We start from the raw sequence: 21404 nt of genomic DNA, 5'->3' as shown, positions 1-21404 counted from the left end.
AAATATTATTTCAGAAACCACACACACTAGGCTATATAATCGCTAACACACTCTAAAGTAACATTTATATACAGTATCTAAAAAACAACAACCCCAAAACACGACGCAATCACTTACAATACTAACAAATATCCATTTCTTCAGCCTCCTATTACTTCTCCAACGCATTTGTTCTGACAGACGTGGCAGTTTAGCCAATCAGGTGCGGAAATGTGTCTCCGCCCCGCCGCTATTGGTTGATCTCTGGAGACTCGGGGGCTGTTCCGATATTAATGACCGCTGGGCAGACAGAGGCATGTCAATGTGACAACCGAACGAGCGGCTGCAGATGCGCCTCGGAACGCGGAGGACGGAGGAGGTTGACAGTGTAAGGGACTCTTAAAAAGCTTCCCGACGGCTTTCACCTGCTGGATTTTGCCTCATTCGCAAGGCAAAACCTAAATTTTTGGACAAGCATCCACGGTTCTTTCTCTATCTGCGTTGGAAAGAAGAAGAACACGCGCGCGTATTTTCTTTTGCGTGGCGCGCGCTTTCCGCTCTCCGGAGCACTGCGCTATAGATGAACGGAATACATATCGCTGTATCGCCCGGAATGACTTGCGTTGAAACGGTAAGTTGAACCATTTCTCGGCTAAACCGAAGGCGATTTGTTCGTAAATATAATTGGTAGTGTCTTTACTGCATGGCCAAGTTGAGAGAATATGCGTCAGAGTGATGAAACGAGCGTTAAGGAGCAGATATGCTGGGAAAATGGATAACAAACACGTAGGTAATTGAATAAAAAGGTTGGAGCACCAAATTCTTGTTGCTGATGTCGCGGACAAACGTTTACATATCAGCAACAGCAACAGGAAATCTGTGCTCCAGCTTGGCATGCGTATTTTTTTGGACACAAGGCACGTCCTGGACGGATAGCCACAGGCAGTCTTGCATCTGGGCTGTTCTCAATCTCCCTTAAATCACCCTGTTGCCGTCCAAGATGTTCTACAGCACCCCTATAGCACATGCATTTCAGATGCAGCTGCATTGAGCATCCGCTGTACTGTAAGTATCGTTAAACGAATGTCCATCGCCTTGAATGGAGGCATTGTGATTCTGATCCATTCATCTGATCTGCATTCATTGCTTAAGTCTAATTTATACCGTCCACAGCACAACACCTCCTATGCAGATGATGACATTATTTTAACCCCAGCTGTTAATCACACAGCCAGCGAGTTTGTCCTCCGACATCTCCTTGTAGAAGGAGGCAGTGAAGAATCGTAGTTTATGAAACAAATTGCATTTATGTGTTTGCATGCATGCATCTTTGCAGTAATTGTTAGGAGTAATTACAAATCAAAGATAAAATGTGACGTTATGTAAAATAAAGTGCATGCATACATATTCGTAAACATCCAAATACTGTATGACTACTAGGGGCAGATACTAATTAGATTATCAGGTTCCAGGAGCAAGTTATGGGGCCTTGAAGAAAAAATATTGAAAGATTGGGCTAATGAGTATGCCTTGTCATAGTGGACCTTAGTGAGACCACCCTGACAGCAGGCCTGCGGGTTCACTGACTCGTTACAAAGCACAAATATCAAGGGACTAAATGGAAAGCAAAACAGTCAATTCAGTTTGTGTCCTTAGGGTCGTTCTCATGACTAACTCTCCAAACTCAAACCCAAGCAGACGGTTGTTAATCACAGATGTAATCACATGGGCCATTTGATGGCTGCACTAATTAACAGACAATAAGTAAAACCCTTGATATTAAGGATCTCTCAGACGCGGCTTCTGTGAACACATTGGAGTGTTTAACTGATTTTAGCAGCTCTTTGTATGACGGGATGCTGGTAAATTGCTTTCTCTGATCTTTACATCATACCAAACAGTTTGAAGCACAAAGCAATGATGGATGTGCGGTTTGAAATGCAATTTTTTTCCCAAGCCTGCATTGTTAGTGTAAAGTGGTGTTGGCTACACACAAAGCAACACAACACATATTAAGTGCAGCGTTGAACACTTTAAAAGCAAGATAAAAATTTTCATGGCAAAACATGGAGTGAGATGTTCTCAAATCTTGTTTGTGTTGTTGGCTATTTAATATAAAACATGCCTAAATTAAAATGTGTGCGTATATATTTCATGCATGTATGAATATGAAAGTATTTAAGACACGGTAAGCTAGCTTAAAGCTAGCCCACACTCTGTCTGTTGAAAAGGTCACCACACTTCACGTTCCCCTCATTGTTTCAAAAGCCTCGATTAGTTCTTCTTCAAAATATAGATTTTAATAAGAGAATATGATAGCAGCATATGCTATCTGTGCTTTCCGGAGTAAACAGTGCAGAACCATCTGAGGAGCACTGCTGTGCTCTCCATCTGTTCTTCTGTTAGACTGATACCTATAGTAGAGGCATCCGGAGCAGTATAGAGCACATACTGGGAGTACTGGGATCTCATTATGGTAAAACTAAGCTAGAGATGCTTAAAATACACTAAACCATGCTATGCAGATAGATTGACTGGTAACAAGCTTTCAATCAATCAGGCCCAATTACAGTGATATGCTGTATTTGTACTCTGGGGGATTTGATTGGTTTTCATAATTAGGTTCTTCATTTATAGTGTAGTTAAGGGATGCCATTGTGCACAGTATCCTTACTTCAGGTTATATTAGGCATAGCATGATAACCATTTTAAAGGTATAGTGCGGTTTGGAAAAGTAAAGGTTTTAAAACTGCCAAACTTATCTGTTATACCGTTCCTAAGGTATATGTAAGATTTATTTATTTATTTATTTATTTATTTATTTATTTATTAGGACAACAGCATCTCCACCAAAAATAAATATCCAAAAATGGCGTTTTAAATTGTAAAGAAATCTCTGTTTTTGAAACTACTTAAGACAGCAGAAGCCAGTGATTTATTGGAATTATTCAGCCTAACATGTTTACTGTAACAAAATATCTTAAATGTTTCTCAAAATAAAATATATTGTGTTCAATGGGAAAAAAGTTTTAGTTTTTTACCCAGACATTTAACAAGAACTTATTTTAAAGCAGTAATCACAATACCATGAAACCGTGATATTTTTATCCAAGGTTATCATACCGTCAGAATCCTATACCGGCCCATGCCTATGTTATATATGTTTTAAGTGCAAACAGTATCACATATTAATGTGGTTGTATTGAAAGAACATGGTTAGGGACGTTAAAAGTCAGAATGCTTGTATAGTGTATTCAGAATGCAAAATGAAACTAGAAATAATGTAGTTAGAGATGAACAACATATTAAATCTGTCTGTCGGATGTGAAAATGATTGTTTTGGCCTTTAAACACTCTGCATTCTAATACATATCAATGCATTTTGAATATTCGTGACCAGACAATCAGTTTATCCTAAATTCAATTCCAGCAGTAATGCCTTCCAAAGAAGACTAGCTTAGAAAGGGCTCAATAATAGGAATGAGAGATAAATGGACACTGTATTGATCCTTGACAGGAGATGTAGCAGCTAAATAGTTTGCCAGCTGGTTTACAAAAAAGGCATTTATGTTTTGTTTAAACCTTAGAATAGAATAGCATGCTTTTGCCTACATTTCAGGGGAAAACTGTTTTAATATTCATCTTTTTATATTCATCATCTTCAAATATAGAATTGAACAAAATTATTAATAGAAATCCAGTCTAGTCTTGAAATATCTGCATGGCAAGTTGTGATTGATCTACTTCTGTAAAATGATTTGCATAAATAAATGTCACTGGTCTTTTTGTTCATAGAATTCCTTGCTTGAAGTCACACTTACACTGTAAAGGCAGTGTTGCATTGAGTGTGTGGCTTCATGCATAACCAACAAAAAAAAGGAAAAAAGATGCATGATGAGTGTCATGACAACAGCAAAGCGCCTCTAATGTAGTATTTCATTTCCACAGAACTGAAGCCTAAAACCTGTGCATCTCCACTAGGGCTGGGCGATATGGCAAAAATGCAATCTTGATAACTATTTTCATTATTGAACGATACTGATATATATTTTCATATAAGTTATTGAACCTTCCAGATATAAAAGAGTATCTCAACAATGACTGAAGCCACAAAAATTCAAGGATCCAACAAATGGCATAACATATTTTTGGACGGAAGATTTTCGGTGGTCAAAAATTTGGTACATCTCTAATATCACATTTTAGCTGCACATTTCTGCTGTGTGTTTGGTTCTCAGATCAATATAGAGTAATAAAGTCCAGAGCTTATCATTGTTATTGACATAAATCTTATTGCGGTTTGATATAATATCATTTATCGGCCCAGCCCTAATCTTCACAGATCTTCGACTTGATATTTCCATCAGAAAATGCATTTCTAGTTAAATGATATCAGCATGAGTTGGACTGAACAAAACAATTGGTCACAAAATACAAAAATAGTCTACGTATACTCACACTATACAAGGCAAGCAAACAACAGCTGCTGCAGAAAAGCTGAAACCTGTGGGGTCCATTGGTTAATTTGGAACATTGATTCTGCATTAACCGCCGACTCGGTGCTGATTTTGTTAGCACATAGGAGCAGGTGCAAAGGGAAGCGTTCCTTGAGCATTGCACAGGAAACTTCATTATGCACACACATTGCATAGCAAAGTCTGTTTAATGGACTCTTCCCTTACCTTGAAAATAGTGTAATGGCAAATCAATGAAGTAAAGGGCAGGGGGAGGAGCAGCAAAACAGACCATACCACCTACTGCGAGGCCTATGCAAACCGGTTGGCAGCTAGGCCCTTTGCGTCTTTTCCAAACCTAGTTGAACCGCTTACAGAATGTGAAAAGAGGAGACAAAATGAGAGCTGCAGCAAAATACAAAGAGGAGAGAAAGAGAGAGCATGAGTGTAAGAGCAAGGGTGTCTTTCTGTAGACGTTTGTGCGAATGAGTGAGTACATTTCTGGAGCCCATTTGAACATTATTCTCTCTTAACCATCCCTATATCACAAAATGGCTCTTTCTACAGGAAGCAATTTCACCTCTGCCCTACGTTCTGTACATGTGATCTGTAAATGACAGTTTAGCTAGAAATGACAACCTACTGCTATATCTGTATCAGATGTATTTCAATCACCCGTGTAAGCTTACTTGCCATTTATGTGCTGCTTTTATGTTCTTGGCAGGCAAGTTCTAATGAAAACAATTTTAGAATCATAATTGTCACAAATGCTTGTTACAATTATTGGTGTCAACTGATGATCAACAGGAAAAATAACAAATGTTAACTCTTCCCAATAGGGAAAACCACCAACAATCAAAAGTGCATGATTATTATGTGGTGTCATGGTTTTGTAATCAAAAAATGTGGTTATAATGGGAGTCAATGGGGCATAAACAGCCATCAACAGTAAATTAGGGAGAAAAAAAAAATGAAAATAAAAAACTATTTATCAATGGATTGTTTATGACTTTGATAAAAGGTAAAAAAGGTCAAGTTCAGTCCACAATTACTTTATATATTGAAAATGCATCAGTTTGTTTTTTTTCCCCACCAAATCAGTGACATTTATGAATTTTGCAATTAAACAGTTAAAATCCTGTAATTTTCTAAGCAATTCAGTAGTTTTGATCAGGTTGAATAACAGATTTATGCAAAAAATTTAAAATAAATTATCTGATGAATTTTACAGCAGTTTCATTCATTCAGTTGATTAATAATGGATGTTTTCACCCCTAACATGACAAAAGGCCAGTAAACTTGCGCAGAGTGTATTTTTTTATTCTAAGCATTTTATCGAAATATGTGTCAAAATAAGATTTGTCACCAAAAATCATTCGGCTAGCTGAAACAGAAAAAGTTATGGCCAAATTAGGCCACAAAATCATCACCGTGGATGAAAGCATCCCTAAAAGTACATAATGGTTAACACATCTAACAGAATTATTACAAATGAAAGTGGAAATGAATGAAGAAACAAACAGGTGTATAAAATAAAAGTTATTATCCCCAGTGCAGTTTACATTGAGTTGCTACAGCTATTTTCCAATCCCCAGAGGCGCTAGGCATGGACTTAAAGAGGACCTCAAGCTCAGTAATCAGTCCCCAGCCCAAGATTTACTGCCCATCTCAAACAGCTCAGCCCAGAGCAAACACAGGAGCCGGGCTGCCACCGTTCAGCCTGAGTTACTTCCCAGGGTCAGCAGGCCTTCTGCCCACCGGACACATTTATTCAAACATCCCCCTATATTTCACAGACCCAATCAAGATGATGCTAGCTCTGTGATATCAGGTCTGGCAAATAACGGCGGGGAATGATTCTCTGACTCCTCTTCCCTCCAATTTCGTTGACTGACTCTGCAGTACATCAAGATGGTGATTAGAGGCATCCATCTTGAAATTCCATTTTCTCTGGTATTAGTTGCATTTCTCTCTGTCTCTGAATGTGTGCCGCACTATGCAAGGTATTGCCACTTAAGCTTTATGAGCCACAATGTTGTTCCAAGTCCTTACGTTTGTATGTTCTCACCTACACTTAACTGGGTTAAGCCTAATTTCCTTCATTTGTCTTTGACTGGAGTTTTTAGTGGGTGCACCATACTTTTATTGCTGTTACAGAGTTAGTGGAGGTTAATACAGGTTTAGATGTATTAGTGTGCCTCATGGTTTGGGAGTGTCTTTTTTTTTCTTTCCCTCGAACACCTATATGTGTGTGTATGTATGTGTGTGTATATATATATATATATATATATATATATATATATATATATATATATATATATATATATATATATATATATATATATATATATATATATATATATATATATATAGTTGAAGTCAGAATTATTAGCCCTCCTTTGATTTTTTTTTCTTCTTCTTTTTTTTATGTTTTCCAAATGATGTTTACCAGAGCATGTACATTTTCACAGTATGTCTGATAATATTTTTTCTTCTGGAGAAAGTCTTATTTGTTTTATTTCAGCTAGAATAAAAGCAATTTTTAATTTTTTAAGAACCATTTTAAGGTCAAAAGCCCCTTTAAGCTATATTTGTTTTCGATAGTCTACAAAATAAACCATTATTATACTATAACTAGCCTTATTACCTTAATCAGCTTAGTTACCCTAATTAACCTAGTTAAGCCTTTAAATGTCACTTTAAGCTGTATAGAAGTGTCTTGAAAAATATCTAGTCAAATTTTATTTACTGTCATCTCGGCAAAGATAAAATAAATCAGTTATTAGAAATGAGTTGAAGAAATCTCTCTGTTAAACAGAAATTGGGGAAAAAATATATATTATATATATGAATTGATTTAGATTTTTTTCCCTCTTTTCCATATTGTTTTAACTGCCTGTTTAGCTGTAGCTGAATAATCAGTATAATTGCGTTCTTAATGAAATGCGGGCAAACCCAACAGTTACAGATAATGCTGTTGACTAGAGAAGCCTTAGTGTAGCTCACTCACAGCACCAAATTATTCATGCCCCATTGAACTGCGCCTTTATTGTGCATTGTTAAATGGTCCTTTTCACAATGCGAAATCACTGAACACTGAAACTCTGGCCCTGCATCAAAAACATAACCTTGTCTAAAAGGACAAGATAATAAAACAATCCTGCAAAACAAAACAAAAAGAGTGCAAAGAAGCCTGAAAAATATGCCATGTCAAGTTCTTATTATGCATTACTAAAACCTTCTATACTTAAATTAAATGAAGAAAAAATTACCACAATTTAGAAGAAACTAGAAAGATAAGTAGAACTAACTGCAGTTTTATTAACGTTATGCTTTCAGCCGACAAGCATGCCTATTCAGTGCACTAGTAGTGAAACAGCACTACTAGAAAGAACATGTAGGTACTGTAGGAGCAGTGCTCCATTTAACATGTCAGGAAAATAGGCCATTCGTGTCAGTCAGGAAAACTAGATGCATTTTCCAGTATTTATGGCTGACAAGGGTATTGTCAAGCATCCATTTTCCCAACAACTCTGACAGTAGCTCCACATCTGAGGTGTAATAAACACCCAAATTTAAAAGCACTCATTACCTGCCAGGCTTATTAATAATTTGACTGCATCTATAGGAGGAAACAGTATAGTTCCAAGCTTACAACACAAGTGCACTTCAGTGATGTAGAGACCTCAGATGCAACTGTTTCCCTACTTGCCAAAAAAAATCTGCTGTATTCATGTTTATCAATCAGTTTTTTAACTGACAATTATACTTATTCCAAATGGGTTTTCCTGTAATGTAATAGCCACCATGGAGGTCTCTGTATTAAAGCTTTAAAATATATATATTATTGGCTTAATCAAGAATCTTGTTGCCTTGGACAAAAAATAAATAAATAAAAAATCACACATTTCGCCCCCTCAATTACTCTGTTAAATCTCCACAGGACTTTAAAGGATGAATCTGGGTTTCTTCATGTCTGTGAAACTTGCTGCAGACTTTCAGTGCTATCCTCACTACCTTGTCCCCTTCCTTGAAGTTAAAAAGGACGGATGATGGTACTGTATGATCTTGGAATCTTAGTCTTTGTTTTTGTCTTGTTCAGCATCTTTCTAGCTATGGAACTTTTCATGGTAACCCTGGCCATGAGGAGAGTGCTCACAGACCTGCTGTTGAATTTTAGCAGGGTTCTTCTGCATAGCTCAAGTCATTTAATGGCTTTAAAAAGGTGAAAAATAACTTTTATTTGGTAATCCTGATAATACCAATCCTAGCATATGAAGATAAAAGTCCTTGATATATGTTGTTTATAGCCCAGTTGTATTGTTTTCACTAAAGGGGAGTGTAATGAGAATGCTTTATTTATATAGCTAAAGCATTTCATCATGGTAAGTTGCATCTGGGGAATTTACCCTTTTGAAAACTAAGGAGCATTAATAATGCCTACAACAATTCAAACACACTAAGCTTCGTAGTTCCCACATTTTAGGGAACCCCGACTTCAGAATCTCAAAATAATATCTGGGGTGAAGGACATCCATATCCATACGTCAAAGGCTTAGCATGCAAGGTACTGCTGAATAAAATGTCAGCAGACATCAGAGTGCTTTAATGTGGCTTTTGTAAATGTCAGCATGCCTCTGTCTTGCCTTAGAGATGCCCTTGAATTTTTCCAGTAATTATATGCTAATGTTTTTCATCTCTTCTTATTTTCCTTAGGTGGAAGTGGATTAGGCTGATGATGGCATCATCTGTAGTATTAAATGAAATGAACGGCCTTGCTTCTGCCTAGCTGACTTCGCCACTACCTGAGATTTAATGGTGACCTGTTCACCTTTATTTGTCCAGACTGTAAAATTTCATACATTGCCTTCAAACTGAAAAAAGGAGAATTTGCGACGGAACATTGCATCTGTTCACAGCACATCAGTCAAGGCCTACGGAAGGCCTACTGTTGGATTCAACAGTGATCACCACAAATGGTTGATTATTTTTGAAGTGAAGTGCTTTTGCCACAAAATCTTTAAGGACCAACTACTTACTGGTGGGAACCGTGCCAATATGAAGGACATATCATTTATGGATTATTTGCTTGTGGGCCTTGCAATGGCTACTTTTGTTATTGCTGCTGAGGAGAAAAACAGTTGTCCAAAACTTTGTGTATGTGAAATCAGACCCTGGTTTTCCCCTAGCTCTGTCTATATGGAGGCTCCCACGATTGATTGTAATGACCTGGGACTTTTTCAACTACCCATGAGATTGCCATTAGATACACAAGTTGTTTTACTTCAGACCAACAATATTGCTAAAATTGAGCACCCTTTGGATTATCTGCCTAACATCACTGAGATTGATCTCTCACAAAACAACCTGTCATCAATAAATGACATCAATATTGGCTCTCTCCCTCAACTCTTATCCCTACACATGGAAGAAAACTGGATATGTTCCCTACCAGACAACAGCCTTTCTCAACTGACCAACCTTCAGGAGCTCTACCTGAATCACAACCTCATCTCCTTAATTTCTTCTGAGGCTTTCCGTGGCCTTCAGAGCCTCCTGAGACTGCACCTCAACTCAAACCGCCTTCAGAACATAAGAAGTGAATGGTTTGAGCCCCTACCAAATCTGGAAATTCTAATGATTGGGGAAAATCCTGTCCTCTCTATCCAGGATATGAACTTCAAGCCTTTGAGAAACCTGCGCAGCCTGGTTCTTACTAGAATGAACCTGTCCCGGATACCTGATGACTCTTTTCTGGGCCTTGACAATTTAGAGAGCATCTCATTCTATGATAATACATTCCCTAAAGTACCCCATGGTGCTCTCAGGCACCTTAAGAGCCTCAAGTTTTTGGATCTTAATAAGAACCCCATTGGAAGAATTCAAAGAGGTGACTTTGTGGACATGCTGCACCTTAAGGAGCTGGGCATTAACAGTATGCCCGAGTTGGTGTCAATTGATAGTTTTGCCCTCAACAACCTCCCAGAACTGACCAAAATTGAAGCCACTAACAACCCAAAACTGTCCTATATACATCCTAATGCTTTCTATAGGCTACCAAGGCTGGAAACTCTAATGCTGAATGGTAATGCTCTAAGTGCCCTGCACAGGATCACAGTGGAGTCCCTCCCAAACCTTCGTGAGGTTAGCATGCATTCCAACCCCATTCGCTGTGACTGCGTTGTACGGTGGATGAACATGAACAAGACAAACATCCGCTTCATGGAGCCTGACTCCCTCTTCTGTGTGGAACCTCCTGAGTATGAAGGTCAGCATGTGCGTCAGGTTCATTTCAGAGAGATGATGGAGATATGTCTGCCTCTCATCTCTTCAGAGAGCCTCCCCACACAAATCAGCATGGATCGTGGGAGATCGGTGTCCCTGCACTGCCGTGCCTTTGCTGAACCTGAGCCAGACATATATTGGGTAACTCCATCTGGGAGAAGGGTCATCCCAAATGCTGTTTCCGAGAGATTCTACATGCACCCTGAAGGCACACTTGATATTTATGACATCACTGAGAATGAGGCCGGATTGTACACATGTGTGGCACACAATCTTGTTGGGGCAGACCTGAAATCTGTCTCAGTGGAGGTAAACGGATACTTCCCACAACCTGTCAATGACTCGCTCTATGTAAGCATCCAATCTGTACAGACCAATTCTGTGTTGATAACCTGGAAGGCCTCTCATGGTAGCCTGGCGCCAAACATTAAGTGGTATACAATGCCTGGTACAAATTATCCAACTGTGGCATTTACAGCTAGGGTACCATCTGACGTGACACTATACAACCTCACACATCTCAGCCCTGCAACCCAGTACAAAGTGTGTGTGGACATTCATAGTGTCCACCATAAACATGACACCAAGTGTGTCAATGTCCTAACTAAAGGATTAGAACAAATTGTGAATGACTCCGAGAGTTGGGACATGGCACTGATTGCTGCTTTTGGAGTGCTTTTCATTGTGATGTCAGTGGCTTGCTTTCTGATTTATGTCTTTATGAGGAACCACTGCATTTATGGAGAACTGAAGCGATGCCCTTCTAATATGGCACTGATGTCTGAGAACAGCCAGCAATCACCCTTTACAAGGCTTTGGATTTCTGGGAAAGGGATGCCAGCAGCTCTTGAAGTGAAAGCCACAGTCATAAATGTATTGGACAATGCCTTTTAAGCTGCACATGCAGAGGACCACAGGAACTACAAGCAAACTGAGAAAGGCAAGAGCTCGGAGATTACTGTTCCAACTTGCCATTTATCTTTTTGCCTTGACACAGACGTCAAATTCAAATGAAAGGGATGTCTGAAAATCTATAACTAGCTCTATAGCCCCTCATCACGAGCTGTCAGATGTGGCAAGTGGCGATGGAACAGTGGTAACTAGCCAAAAGTAGAGGGACAGACTTGCTGCTAAAATATGCAGTGTGATATTTGTAGGCCATTCACTGAAAACAGATGATATCAATACATCAGGAAGGTGTTGTATCTCATACCTGACTGTTAAATGTGTAATGAGTAGTGGAACAGTCCTTGTGGTCCCAAGCAATACCGTCTGTGCTGTACGACAACCATAGGCGCGTTAGAGACCCAGACTGTTTGTTGAGAAGGAAAACCAGTAGACTAGAAGATTACGGTGATTATGATGTGAACTTTTGATGAAATATGTTGTTTTTCTATTTAAAAGCAGATCTGTCTTTTCATGGCTAAAATTGTTATATATTCTATCCAGAAATGTAACAGGTATCTTCTGTGCAGTAGCCAGGCAGTAAACATGTGTGAGTTACCTACAGTATGAAAGATACAAGTTAAGTAACGAGATCACACATTTGCTGAATAAAACACAAATGTACATCTTAAGGAATATATATATATATATATACATAAATATATCTTATATTTGGTTATATTACTATCAGGACTGGATGTTGTTGAATGCAGACACTTTAAAAGCATCTCTCAGTCATTAACTGCAGATGGTTGATCATGACAGGGTAAGTGCCTACTACTGAATCTTACACCAGAAAAAGAAAGGAAGAAAAAAAACAACAGTTTTGAATGTTTCCGTTTCTTGAGAGATCCCTGGAGAACAGAGCCATGATTCCAGCCTCACATGCAAATTTGTGCAAATACTATATGAGTATTTTTTAGCATAAACATGGTTTAAAAGCATTGCGACCTTGCTTTGAGTGTGAAAAAGCCATTTTTATATTGACTGTGCTGTCTGTTCTACCCTAAGCAAATTAGTCAACAAGACCAATATGCTTAAGGTGATGTAAAAACTAAATAAATGTCAGCATTTTTTTTTCTTCTCATATTGGAATCGGCATGTTTACTCATCTAGTTTTTCAGAAATTATTGTTCCACTATCATTTACAGCACTCACACTCATGCCAATTCAAAACCTGTATGACTTTGTCTTCATCAAAACATCTTTCAATTAGGTTAAATGTGATCAAAACAACATGAGAGTCAAAAAATGACTTTGTTTTCATTGATGGGTACATTTTCCTCCTGGTCCTTAGGAGAGACTTACTGCGTTTACATGGACATTGGTAATCTAATAATTTATGTTAATCTGAATAAGGCAATAATATGATTAAAGTGTTTATATGAGTTGCTTTTAGAATGTTCCTCTTTTACATAGTACATTGATTGACGCTTTCCAATGCTTCCTCCAGAGGTTCACATAATTTTGGGTGTTCATTTTTTATTTTTCGACTTTCAAACTGCAGTTCAGCCATTTCACTTTCATTCCGCAACATTTCATTCATGTCCCAGTGACAAACTCTGAGGGCGCACTCACACTATGCTATTCGAACTGTGCCTAGGTGCATTTCCTGGTAGTTTGACAAGTGTGAGTGCTCTGAATTGGGCCCAGGCACGGTTCAGTTGGCTGGCCCTGGCCCGGTTGGAAATGGTGTGCCAGAGCACAGTTCAGTTGGGCTTTGGTATGATATGCTTGTAGTGTGAGCGCAAAGTGCACCTGAGCCCAAAACTGAAGACGCGACGTCACTTTTAAGGGACTGTTTCATATGGATTTATTAATCATTCTTACTGTTCAATGAACACAAACTGTCGTAGTTTATTAAAGATGCAAACCCCTTACTGCACGTCAGCTGCACCTTCAGCAAACCTCCTAATACGTGCAGCACGAGGACTTTTATGATAATTTATCAGCGTCAAAAGTTGTGGATCTGTTCAGCAAAATACTTATATGTGTGTCACTGCATCCCAAATGACTAAAACAATATTACAAAAGCAATCTCCACTGTGCTGAGCGAGAGCGCTTCTCTTCCTGTTAAACTGAACAGTTGAATCATCGATGACGGAGGTATGCTCAGGTTCAGAAGGCAAAATGCAGTGTAAGTGCAGGCCGTCGGGGGAGAGGGAACGGGGACAATCGTGCTTCGACATGGTTCAAGGCAACTGTACCTAGTGCAAGTATGCCTTGAGGTACTGGATTAGTGGATGAAGTAAGGACTGATAGGAGAGAGTTGTTTTAAAGGAATTTGTTTCCACATGCCAAATGGGGGAAAAAATCTGCATTTCTAGACAGCATTTGTAAAAGTGATGGAGGGTGAGATAAGTCTCCAGGAGTTCACTGTTCATGCACTTGCGCCATTGGAGATGCAGTTGTCTATGACTCGGTAGGTGCGGAGAATACATAGTCAAACAGCCGTGTGTGTATGATCTATCCTGCTGCTAAAATGGTGAAAAGTTTCTACATCACATGTGTACATGTGTCTGTACTGCACATGATGCGACTAAAATAGGAATACTCCACATCCTAATTTGATTTGCAGTTACTACGATTATGATAATAGTCTGACTTTAGTTTACATGGTAGATTCTTAATCAGAGATTTGTCTTAATCACGTTAAAATCAAAGTATTGGTGTTCTTGTAAATGTACTAAATGTCTGATTCAAATCAAAGTCAATGGAGTCAGTTGCAAGGAATCACACTGTATTTGCTCCATTTAAGATCCAGCACAGACTTACAACCCAAAAAATTACAAACATGATGAATGCCCGACAGCCACTGACTGACATGGAGGATTTGTCAGACAGGCATGCTCGTACATCAGCAAGGCTTTCAGCAGAGCAGACAGGCCTTTTAGAGGCCGGCTATCAGTCAAACAAAAGGAGAGCTAAATTATAACTCAAACTCTATGCTGGCACTGTTAAGGCAGACTAGAGTCCACCAGCCTTTGCCCTCTCTTTTCAGTCATATTGCAGGTTGAGCCGCTTCCAAAGCTAGAGACAAGGTCACCATGTACCTGTGCTGCATCAAGTAGAAAAAAGAAATGACATACAGGACTAGCAGAAGTAGTATTCATGTGAAATGGATTGTGGACACTAGATAACACTGCAGAAAGTCAAAAGCATTTCCACAAAAGTCAAAACTTACAAACTAAGGTCCACATTGTAAACATTTTTTACAGATTAGTATAAATTTATTCGTTCTCCTTCGAGGAAGTCTCAGATTTATCAGTATTTCACAGTACTGGTAAACCACCTAATTATTAATATATGAATTAAATACTTCAAAGGATATAATATTATTAAATAATTATTGTCATTATTTTAAGTGTGCCCAAAATTGCACATCATGGTTTTGCCAAGTATGTTGATCCTGGAACATCATTTTTGCTTGAAAATGTAATCTATACCTATTCCCTACCCCTAAACCCAACCATAACTGTAAATTACTCCCTAAATTAGAGGGGAATAATAGTTGGATAACAATCATGTAGAAGTGCGTAAACTTAATCGTAAGCCTAAACTTCTGTATCCCTCCATTCTCATTGGAATATTGATCAAAAATGTATGTCTTGGTAAATCAGGATAGGGGCCCAAACTTATAAAGATTATAATATTGTTTGGATTTGTGTTTATTCTAATCTACAGCCATTCTAAATGCTGACTGGATTTGGATTTTTGCTCTTTCAACATTTTATTAATTGCCATTTTTACAGTTTGTGATGTGTTTATCGCCATTTTTCAGCAAGAACCATACTACAAGCATGTATGTGATACATTCTGACTGAGAGTAGTTGGCAAAACCCCAATTTAATTCCTAAAGAGGACGAAATACAACCAAACGTTATGAATCTTTAAGTACAGTATATTTTGCGGCCCTCCAAGGCCATCTAACATGATGTAGGAATTATTCTATCTGCATTTTAAATAATTTATTAATGACTTTCATTAAGAAGTAAGCAGTAAGACAGATTTTGTCATCACAATTCATAGAAGCTTCAGGGGATTCACAGTGATATCTAAACAATTTGGCTAAACAAATTTTTGTTGAACATGCAGTGTACACTGTGAAACGAATTCAATTCCACAATGCCTAAAAACATGTTTAATACCGCAAGAAATTTTCGCTTGGGTAGTCTCTCACACTAAGGAGAAATTAAATGTCCCATAGTCCTGTTTGTTTATGAGCCATACCCAGCTGGACATCTGAGTTATTGGCCTATTAAAACTACATATTTGTACTTGGGCCTTTTCTTGCTACAGGCCAGCATTGCAATAAAGAGCAAAATGACAACAATCATTTATAATTCTTTCACAAGCACTCCAGCTTTGAGTAATTATAGTACTTATAATCTCCATGAGCTCACCCTGATGTGATCTGGCCCTCAAATTTGGCTGTGCTGCAACCCCCATTAAAATATAAAATAATGCACAATATAGTGCTCACTGTTTCTCTGCAATGACAAAATGAAAATTACGCTACCATCATAAGGTCGAATCAATTACAATTCTGATTAAATACACATTATTTTATGTATAGCCTGCACGCATTTCCCCCCTTGAAAGACGATCATGCATTAAACCAGGCAGCGTTCAATTCTGAGTGGTGACCGTGACCGTAATGAATGCATCTCCTCAAGATACAAAATGTCAGGACAAATATGTTTCTCTTCCATCAGAGCGCCGCAGCCTCCAGACACATTTGTCATGAGGTTAACAAAATGTTTTACTCTCAGATAAGCAAAACACAATAGATCTATGAATGCGCCATTAAATGCTAACAAGCATGACCGAAATATTTACGCGTGCCATTTCTCCACTCATTTTGACAAGCTCTCAAGTTTCACCTCGATAGCATTTATTACACCTAAAACAAATAATATATTCAAAGTCAGGCCTGTTATGGCTCATTAACACTCCTTTGTTTCTAAGTGAAGACCTCTGAGTGAAAACGAGGACAACATCAGAGTCTTTAGGGAGCCCTTTAGCCAGCTGGCACTCAGATTCCTGCATGGATCACTGCTCTCCTGATCATTGATCGATTGCTTTGCCTTTTAGCTCATGTCTTTGGGGGAAAAAGAAGAAAAAATTTCACCAAGGCAGCTGAGAAGCCCAATCAATGGATGGGCTAATGAGTTATTCACACCCATGTCTGAACACAAAGAGAGACGGGCAATAAAAGAGATTCCACACATGCCTAGATGGACAGAAGTGGGTCATGGCTTGGGTCAGAAATTAAATTCGTTATTAAGGTATAATATTTGCCATCATTGATTTTAATTATCTTTTTTTATGTTTATGAGTGCCAATTCATTCAAACCATTTCATGCCTTATGAATTAATGAATTGAAACTTCACAACATCGTCTAAATACCCATCATAGGCAAATATAATAAATAATCCAAGATCCCGTTTTGGTGTCCACATTACATTTACAAAAGTGATTATATAGATAGCAGACCTGTATTAAATGCATGTAAAGTGTCTACTTTAACACTTCATATAGCTTTTCTGAAAATGTATCAAGTACAGATGTATAATGTCATTAGTCATAACAGTTTTTTGTGTGTAAAAATGAAGCTCAGTTGAGGAGGAAATCAGACGTGCATCAGAAGATTTGATCAGTGCATTCAGTCCGACAGTGGCCTGAAATATGCCAATAGTATCTGGATGCAGCCTTTATGATGCAAGCTAAGATTGCATCTCTCAAAGATGCAATATCAGATACAATGCACTCAATGAAGCTAGTGATATCACTGTGAGGGGTAGGGTTAGGTGAGCCCATTTAAAGCATTGCATGCAGCTCAGATTGCACTGCAGCCCTTCTTGAAATATGCCTGCTGCCACGTGCCAATATTAAACAGCAAAATACAGAAAGTGAAATGACCGTTAGACCTGAATGGAGTAATAAAGGCATTGAGCAATTTTTTCTCTATTTAATTAGATGTATTAATCAGATGTGCATGCTTTAACATGTACAAAAACAATTCATATTTGTGTACAGTTCAGATTTTATGCCCTCATGCTATGACAATATTTTCCTGTGGCATCAAAAATGGTATTGAATATTGATATCTTTGATGATTTCATATCAAAGGTAGATAGTACTTTTTTATTGTAACACTGACAAACTATTGTCACACTGAATGACATTTTAGTAAATGTCTTGTAATACATGGAGAAAATGTATAATAGCAATCATTTTTGAATATTAAAAAAATAGAACATTTTAATATGTGAAGAAAAAAAAGCTTAATTTTGTAATTATTATTTTGATTCTTGCAAAACTCCTTTCGACTTTTCGATTGAAAAAAATTGGTGTTTTCTATGTCATTTAATTCCTGACCACAGCCATGTCTCTTTTCCAAGTTTTGTTTGCATCTCATATATTACTTTAAAACAAGCCATAAGCAACAAATGCAAACAGTGACACCCCAATTTAGCCCAGAATCACATAATGGTAACTGCACATTAAGGGAGACTTTGTACAGGGCCCATGTGATTTAAAAATGTATCAGTCCGACAGTGGCCTAAAATATGCAATGGTATCTGGATGCAAAGGCAATTTTTTTAGCAATTCTTTTTCTATTATATTTAATTTCAGATGTATTAATCAGATGTACATGCTTTAACATGTACAAAAACAACTCATATTTGTGTACAGTTCAGAAGTGTCTTGAAAAATATCTAGTCAAATATTATTTACTGTCATCATGGCAAAGATAAAATAAATCAGTTACTAGAAATGAGTTATTAAAACTATTATGTTTAGAAATGTGTTGAAAAAATCTTCTCTCCGTTAAACACAAATTGGGGAAAAATATACAGGGGGGCTAATAAATCAGTGGGGCTAATAATTCTGACTTCAACTGTAGATATTACATTTTTTGTAACTAACAAACTACTGTCACACTGAATGACATTATAGTAAATGTCGTTTAAATCATGGAGAAAATGTATGTTAGCAATATTTTTTTGCATATAAAAAATAAAACATTCTATTATATGAAGAAAACAAACATAATTTAAAGCTTAATTATGTAATTATTATTTTGATACTTGAAAAATCCATTATGTCTGTGACTTTCATTTCATTCCTGGCCACAGCCATGTCTCTTTTCTAAGTTATGCCTGCTTCTTACAGTATATATTATTTTATAACAAGCCATAAGCAACAAACACTTATAGTAACCAGTGACATCCCAATTTAGCCCAGAATCACATAATGGTAACTGCACATTAAGGGAGACTTTGTATAGTGCCCTTGTGATTTAAAAAGGTATACACTGCAAATATCCACACCATTCCATTTTTCAGACTGATGATACACAGCGAAGCTTTTAGGGAGGTGTTGCCAGGCAACACCAGAGAAAATGGCCAACAGTGTAAAACAATTTAGTCAGTACTGAGCCTCTTACAATTACTGTCTGATGCTGAACTTGTTGCATGCATCCCGGCATCATTTTCAAGTACTGACCCCTGAATCACACGCTTAAGAGGATACAACAAGGAGGTCAATAATGGATAACACCAACCATTAAATCAATTCTGCAGTCTTTGTAGCCAATCATTTGTGCTGTGCCATGTGACTAGCTTTGGAGCTGTTGGCACACCTTAGTACATATCAGAGATGTCTATTTTAAAGAAGCAATTTCCATTTTATAGGTTTAACACAGCAAACCCGAACCTTTTCAATGCTCCCTAAGGAATACGCATGCCTGGCTGGAAATCGCTGAATTATGGTATAACCTGGATATCAGAAATACAAAGACCAAACCAGGTGTTAAGAGTTTGTGATCCATAAAATTACTATTGCAGTCAAGATGAGATCCCCTGTCCATGAAAACCACAATGCCAATGTTTCTGATAAAGTCACATTGACGGAATCCACAGCCGATCTGAGCAGAGAGTGTGTAATTAGTGAATGATATCTGTGGGTGAACACTTTTGCATTCTGGTTTGACAACATCAGAGCTGCCTTTCATTTCCATCTCTGAATGTTTAAAGCTTGTGCATTGACACCTTATGCATCTCATATAGTCCTGCTGCTTGTGCCAAACCAGGAGATTAGAAATGCCATATTCCCTCAGTTCATTACACGCTTCCTTGAGAACTACAATAACAATTGCCTGCACTGCAGAAAAAAAAGTATTTGATGTTCATTATCCTTTCTGTTGATTTCCCCCCTTACTCTTCTTTCCTCTCTCGCTGCCTTTCAAGCTGCTTCCATTCATCCCAGATAAAATGAATCCCCCAAATTACTGCAGATCACTGCAAGAAATGCACAGCAATTTTATATTGATGATAATTGCGTTCAACATTAATTATCTATTTAGATTGTTTTGCAATTCTGATGAGGCATGCTGGTAGTTAGGCAGCTCTAACTGGTGACAATCTTTGCCACGTGCTGATCTATGATTGCAAAACAATCAATCCTTCCATTACGATTTGTAAAATGCCCTAGAAATGATTGAAATTATTCATGCAAAAGCTGCCAAACAAAATCTCTTTAAAAGAGTTCATCCAAAACTGAAAAGTATGGTATTAATTACTCACCCTCGTGACGTTCCAAACCCCTGAGACCTTCATTCATCTTCAGAATACAAATTAAGATATTTTAGGTTAAATCTGAGAGCTCCCTACACTCCCTACGCTCTCAGAAATAAAGGTACAGGAGCTGTCACTGGGGCAGTATCATTTCAAAAGGTACATATTTGCACCTGAAGGGTCCGTAATGGTACCTCAAAGGTACTTTTTAGGTACATTTGGGTACTAATATGCATCTTTTAAGTACCACTGTGAACTATTTGGGTACAAATATGTATCTTTTAAAAAGGTTCTGCCACAGTGACAGCTCCTGTACCATTATTTCAGAGAGTGTAGACAGCAAGGTTTCTGACTCATTCAATGTGGTACAATCTGAATTTGGTATTATTCGGTGGTACAATCTGATTTTTTTTGCATGCACATTTAACAAAAACATCAACTTTATTGAACAGTTTCTTCTTCTCAGTGTCAGTATAGGGTGCGCATTCACATATTGTGCTTGGACGCACTTCTGATGTATTACCTTGGACTTGACCGTGCTTTGCTTCAAACAGATGAAGCTACACATTTTACTGACATTGTAATGTAATGTGTATTTTTATAGTGCATTTATTGTGTATGGCCACACACCCAAAGCGCTTTTCAATCATGAGAGGGTCTTTCCACTCCATCATCAGTGTGCAGTATCCACTTGGATGATGCGACGGCAGTCACAGGACAACGGTGCCAGTGTGCTCTTGGTTGCAATAGGTTAAGTGGAGAGACAGTGATAGAGCCAAATCGGCGAATGGGGATGATTGGGAAGCCAAGATGGGTAAGGGCTAAATGGAGGAAATTTGGCCAGGTTACACCCCTACACTTTACCAGAAATGCCATGGGATTTTTAATGACCACAGAGAGTCAGGACCTCGATTTACATCTCATCCGAAAGAGAGTGTCCACTGACACTTCACTTTACCGGGGCATTAGGACTCACACAGACCACAGGTTGAGTGCCCCCCTCCTGGCCTCACTAACACCACTTCCAACAGCAACCTAGTTTTCCCATGTGGTCTCCCATCCAGGTACTGACCAGACTCAGCCCTGCTTAGCTTCAGTGAGTAACCGGTCTTGGGCTGCAGGGTGACACTGTATGACTGTGACTAATAAAATTGACAA

The 21404-nt window shown here is 38.1% G+C and overlaps 1 protein-coding gene across 1 annotated transcript; it reads left to right on the top strand.

Moving 5' to 3' along the window:
• The first annotated feature begins 315 nt into the window (after positions 1-315).
• On the top strand, positions 316-12750 carry LOC130223278 (leucine-rich repeat neuronal protein 3). Its single transcript, XM_056456061.1, has 2 exons — positions 316-610; positions 9150-12750. Exon 2 carries the CDS (start codon positions 9492-9494, stop codon positions 11610-11612), a length of 2121 nt encoding a protein of 706 aa, XP_056312036.1. The 5' UTR covers positions 316-610; positions 9150-9491; the 3' UTR covers positions 11613-12750.
• The last annotated feature ends 8654 nt before the right edge of the window (positions 12751-21404 follow it).

This window comes from Danio aesculapii, chromosome 4, assembly GCF_903798145.1.
Source record: "Danio aesculapii chromosome 4, fDanAes4.1, whole genome shotgun sequence".
In the NCBI taxonomy this organism is placed as follows: domain Eukaryota; kingdom Metazoa; phylum Chordata; class Actinopteri; order Cypriniformes; family Danionidae; genus Danio; species Danio aesculapii.
This window is presented reverse-complemented; position numbering and strand designations above follow the sequence as displayed.